This window comes from Oncorhynchus kisutch, linkage group LG5 (assembly GCF_002021735.2).
Source record: "Oncorhynchus kisutch isolate 150728-3 linkage group LG5, Okis_V2, whole genome shotgun sequence".
NCBI classification, from domain to species: Eukaryota; Metazoa; Chordata; class Actinopteri; order Salmoniformes; family Salmonidae; genus Oncorhynchus; species Oncorhynchus kisutch.
This window is the reverse complement of record NC_034178.2, coordinates 74,196,126-74,202,140: the sequence shown is the minus strand read 5'-3', so window position 1 is coordinate 74,202,140 and position 6,015 is coordinate 74,196,126. Positions and strand designations below refer to the sequence as shown.

The window sequence follows — 6,015 nt, the reverse complement described above, 5'->3', positions numbered from 1 at the left end:
AATGCCGGACCAGTGAGGGGTGAGAGAGGGAAAAGATACAGGGCTGGATTACCAACACATGGGTACTCCAGGGGGCCCCCAACCCCCCCCACCAAAACATTTGCATATGATAGCAAAAAGTGTAGAATTGGGCATCCCGAGTAGCACAGCGGTCTAAGGTAGAGGTGTCACCAAAGACCCGGGTTCAATCCCGGGCTGTATCAAAACCGTCTGTGACCGGGAGTCCCATAGGGTGGCGCACAATTGGCCAAGTGTTGTCCCGGAGCGATGAGACAAGATCGTAATTGGGGAGGGAAAAGGGGGTAACATTTATTTTGATTTTTACAAAAGTATAGAATTGGAGGGAAATTAGCTTTAAAACTGTAAAATTCTCAGCCTCATGTCAAAATGTGAACAAAATCATGAGATGAGCAATAAACACGGCTAATTTTCCACCCTGCCTCATGGCAAAATGTGAAGAATTGCAGGAAATTATCTTTAAATTGAATTGTCTTAGCATCATGACAGAATGTGTAGAATCTCATTAAAACATATTTTTCTCTACACCATGGTATTATGTGTTGAAATGCTGGGAGTTAGCAGATTCTTTCTGGGGGTCTGTGCCCCAAATGCAGTATTCCGGCCCTGAAGAGGAGGTGGGCCCTAAAGAAAAGCAAAAACAAGGCGGGGCTAGTAGCCCATGTCAAATTTGGCAGACAGGAAACAGTGCGGTTTTGGCCAAAACGACATACAAAGAGAGCTCTATTCAGAATGCATTCAACCTGGTTCCTGCTTCCAAACAGATGGACGTTCACTGTGACCTTACGGAACTATTGTTTTCTTCAAGACAAAACAGTTTGGCACCTATACGTCTGTAGTATTCTGTATTGTATAGAACCGTTCCTCAAAATCCACTACTCAAATCTTCAAATACAACATTGTATTTCTTCATTTTGATAGTAGAAACATTCAAATGTCCTGATAATTAACCAAATATCTTACCGAATCTTATTACCGGTAGACCTTATTTACAAAGTAAATTCATGTAGAAATCAGTTGGCAGAGCTTCCACAGTTATTCCAGGACAATGTACAGTGATGTTCTACTGCCCTCTAGTGGCACAGAAAAACCACTACAGGACAGACGGCTTCGCAGCCAACATGTCAACAAAAACAGACATTTCATTCCCAGCTACAGTCACAGTTCTTGACAGCTAATTCACAGTAGAAACACAGGGTCAAAAAACCACAGCAGACATTTTCTACATTATCTACAATTGCATCTCTTCAAGCATATACACATATGCATATGCAACTCAATCATCAAGTTTGCGGACGACACAACAGTGGTAGGCTTGATTACCAACAACGACGAGACGGCCTACAGGGAGGAGGTGAGGGCCCTCGGAGTGTGGTGTCAGGAAAATAATCTCACACTCAACGTCAACAAAACTAAGGAGATGATTGTGGACTTCAGGAAACAGCAGAGGGAACACCCCCCTATCCACATCGATGGAACAGTAGTGGAGAGGGTAGCAAGTTTTAAGTTCCTCGGCATACACATCACAGACAAACTGAATTGGTCCACTCACACAGACAGCATCGTGAAGAAGGCGCAGCAGCGCCTCTTCAACCTCAGGAGGCTGAAGAAATTCGGCTTGTCACCAAAAGCACACAAACTTCTACAGATGCACAATCGAGAGCATCCTGGCGGGCTGTATCACCGCCTGGTACGGCAACTGCTCCGCCCACAACCTTAAGGCTCTCCAGAGGGTAGTGAGGTCTGCACAACGCATCACCGGGGGCAAACTACCTGCCCTCCAGGACACCTACACCACCCGATGTTACAGGAAGGCCATAAAGATCATCAAGGACATCAACCACCCGAGCCACTGCCTGTTCACCCCGCTATCATCCAGAAGGCGAGGTCAGTACAGGTGCATCAAAGCTGGGACCGAGAGACTGAAAAACAGCTTCTATCTCAAGGCCATCAGACTGTTAAACAGCCACCACTAACATTGAGTGGCTGCTGCCAACACACTGACAACTCCAGCCACTTTAATAATGGGAATTGATGTAAATATATCACTAGCCACTTTAAACAATGCTACCTAATATAATGTTTACATACCCTACATTACTCATCTCATATGTATACGTATATACTGTACTCTATATCATCGACTGCATCCTTATGTAATACATGCATCACTAGCCACTTTAACTATGCCACTTTGTTTACATACTCATCTCATATGTATATACTGTACTCGATACCATCTACTGTATCTTGCCTATGCTGCGCTCTGTACCATCACTCATTCATATATCCTTATGTACATATTCTTTATCCCTTTACACTGTGTATAAGACAGTAGTTTTTTGGAATTGTTAGTTAGATTACTTGTTGGTTATTACTGCACTGTCGGAACCAGAAGCACAAGCATTTCGCTACACTCGCATTAACATCTGCTAACCATGTGTATGTGACAAATAAAATTTGATTTGATATGATATGAGCCGTTAGTAAAAGATGTTTACTAAACAGTAGCATACCACCCTGCATCCTACTGCTGGCTTGCCTCTGAAGCTAAGTAGGGTTGTGTCCCTGGATGCTGCTGGAAGTGGTGTTGGAGGCCCAGTAGGAAGCACCCTTTCCTCTGGTCTGAAATAAAATATCCCAATGCCCCATGGCAGTGAATAGAGACAAATATCCCAATGCCCCAGGACAGTGAATAGAGACAAATATCCCAATGCCCCAGGACAGTGAAAAGAGACAAATATCCCAATGCCCCAGGACAGTGAAAAGAGACAAATATCCCAATGCCCCAGGGCAGTGATTAGGGACAAATATCCCAGGACAGTGAATAGAGACAAATATCCCAATACCCCAGGGCAGTGATTAGAGACAAATATCCCAATACCCCAGGACAATGAATAGGGACAAATATCCCAGGACAGTGAATAGGGACAAATATCCCAATACCCTCTGAAGGGTGATGTCTTTCCAATGGGACGTTAAACAGGGGCCTTGACTCTCTGTGGTCGCAAAAGATCCCATGGCACTCATTGTAAGAGTAGGGGTGTTGACCCGTGTCCAGGTTCTTCTTCTTCTTCTCCTCCTCCTCCTCCTCCTCCTCTCTCCTCCTCCTCTCTCCTCCTCCTCTCTCCTGTAACTATTCCTAATTTATCTGTATAAAAACACATTGAAGTGAATTCCTTGACTGGGACCTGAACCCTGATCTAGCGACTGACAAACCAAGACTAACAGTTTAGTTGGGTTAAAGTCACTACACTGTGTGTGAGCCTTATGGCTCTAATCTGATAGTGGTAGATGTCTAGTCTCCATTATGGCTCTAATATGATAGTGGTAGTAGATGTCTCCACAACTGAGCAAGAGGACAAGTACATTAGTGTGTCTAGTTTGAGAAACAGACGCCTCACAAGTCCTCAACTGGCAGCTTCATTAAATAGTACCTACAAAACTCCAGTCTCAACGTCAACACTGAATAGGCAACTCCGGGATGCTGGCCTTCTAGGCAGAGTTGCAAAGAAAAAGCCACATCTCAGACTGGCCAATAAAAAGAAAAGATTAAGATGGGCAAAAGAACACAGACACTGGACAGAGGAACATTGCCTCGAAGGCCAGAATCCCATAGGCAGAAACTCTAAGGTCTCGTCAATGCTGGTCTGACCAATCGGAATCGACGCTTCAAGATTGTTTTGATCACTCGGACTGGGACATGTTCCGGGTGGCCTCTGAGAATAACATTGACGAATACACAGATACGGTGATTGAGTTCATCAGGAAGTAGGAGATGTTGTACCCACTGTGACTATTAAAACCTACCATAACATGGAAAATCGTGGATAGATGGCGGCAATCGTGCAAACCACCGCATTTAACCACGGCGAGGTGACTGGGAATATGGCCGAATACAAACAGTGTAGTTATTCCCTCCGTAAATGCAATCAAACAGGCTAAACATCAGTACAGAGACAAAATGGAGTCGCAATTCAACGGCTCAGACACGAGACGTATGTGGCAGGGTCTACAGACAATCACGGACTGCAGGGAAAACCAGCCACGTCGCGGACACAGACGTCTTGCTTCCGGACAAACTAAACACCTTCTTCACATGCATTGAGGATAACACAGCGCCACCGACGCAGCTCCCAAGGACTGTGGGCTCTCGTTCTCCCTGGCAGACGTGAGTAAGACATTGAAGCGTTTTAACCCTCGCTAGGCTGCTGACCCAGACAGCATCCCCAGCCGCGTCCTAGGAGCATGAGCAGACCAGCTGGCTGGAGTGTTTACGGACATATTCAAACCTCTCCCTATCCCAGTCTGCTGTCCCCACATGCTTCAAGATGTCCACCGTTGGTCCTGTACCCAAGAAAGTAAAGAACTAAATGACTATCGCCACGTAGCAATCACTTAAGGTCATCATGAAGTGCTTTGCGAGGCTAGTTAAGTATCGTATCACCTCTACCTTACCTGACACCTTAGACCCACTTCAATTTACTTACCGCCCCAATAGGTTCACAGACGAAGTGGATAGGTGCTCCCTCTGCTGTTTCCTGGGTCAATTGTGCAGCTAGCAGCATGAGGTCAGTGTGAGGGTAGTTTAACTAGCAGCATGAGGAGGTCAGTGTGAGGGTAGTTTAACCAGCAGCATGAGGAGGTCAGTGTGAGGGTAGTTTAACCAGCAGCATGAGGAGGTCAGTGTGAGGGTAGTTCAACTAGCAGCATGAGGTCAGTGTGAGGGTAGTTTAACTAGCAGCATGAGGTCCGTGTGAGGGTAGTTTAACTAGCAGCATGAGGTCCGTGTGAGGGTAGTTTAACTAGCAGCATGAGGTCCGTGTGAGGGTAGTTTAACTAGCAGCATGAGGTCCGTGTGAGGGTAGTTTAACTAGCAGCATGAGGTCAGTGTGAGGGTAGTTTAACTAGCAGCATGAGGTCAGTGTGAGGGTAGTTTAACTAGCAGCATGAGGTCAGTGTGAGGGTAGTTTAACTAGCAGCATGAGGTCCGTGTGAGGGTAGTTTAACTAGCAGCATGAGGTCCGTGTGAGGGTAGTTTAACTAGCAGCATGAGGTCCGTGTGAGGGTAGTTTAACTAGCAGCATGAGGTCAGTGTGAGGGTAGTTTAACTAGCAGCATGAGGTCAGTGTGAGGGTAGTTTAACTAGCAGCATGAGGAGGTCAGTGTGAGGGTAGTTTAACTAGCAGCATGAGGAGGTCAGTGTGAGGGTAGTTTAACTAGCAGCATGAGGTCAGTGTGAGGGTAGTTTAACTAGCAGCATGAGGTCAGTGTGAGGGTAGTTTAACTAGCAGCATGAGGTCAGTGTGAGGGTAGTTTAACTAGCAGCATGAGGTCAGTGTGAGGGTAGTTTAACTAGCAGCATGAGGTCAGTGTGAGAGTATTACAGAACTAATGTAACTCATGCTGTCAGGCTCCTACTGGGCTGTCGACCCTGGTATTACTACGTTGCCATGGCAGCCAAATCCAAGCTCCCCCACTCATTCCAACCTTCCCTGTGATCAGCATGGTTGTCTCCACCCCCTCCTTGTCTAGGCTTAAGGATGCTGCTGTGGGCACACCAACACAGTCAATGGGGGTAGCTGGGGCCCGTTTAATTTGAAACCTATGAAACCTGGGCTGCCCACACACACACCTTCTGTTGTTGTTGAGACACACCTCTTCCTTGGAAATGTCCCGACCTGCTCTAGTGTAAAACGTTTTTAAACCGGTAGTCACTACCAGTACCTGACTTGGGCAGAAGCCCCCCGGAGCACCGACACCTCAAAATGTTCTACTGCTTGGAGTTCTTGTTCCTCTTAATAGAATATTAGCTCAAAACATCTTAAAGACAGTTCCTGTGCCTAAATAAAATTGGTACCGTCACCCAAAATGAATACCGTAAATATTTCTGTCCATGTCATGTTCTGTCCATGTCATGTTCTGTCCATGTCATGTTCTGTCCATGTCATGTTCTGTCCATGTCATGTTCTGTTCTGTCCATGTCATGTTCTGTCC

The 6,015-nt window shown here is 46.0% G+C and overlaps 1 protein-coding gene across 1 annotated transcript in view; it reads left to right on the top strand.

Annotated features, from left to right (window-relative positions):
• Positions 1-5,524: 5,524 nt before the first annotated feature.
• Positions 5,525-6,015, top strand: part of LOC109883929 (transcription cofactor vestigial-like protein 4) — an 18,829-nt gene continuing 18,338 nt past the window's right edge. Inside the window, 1 exon segment of the mRNA XM_031823924.1 lies at positions 5,525-5,596. Within this exon segment, the coding sequence (XP_031679784.1) occupies positions 5,525-5,596 (72 nt within the window).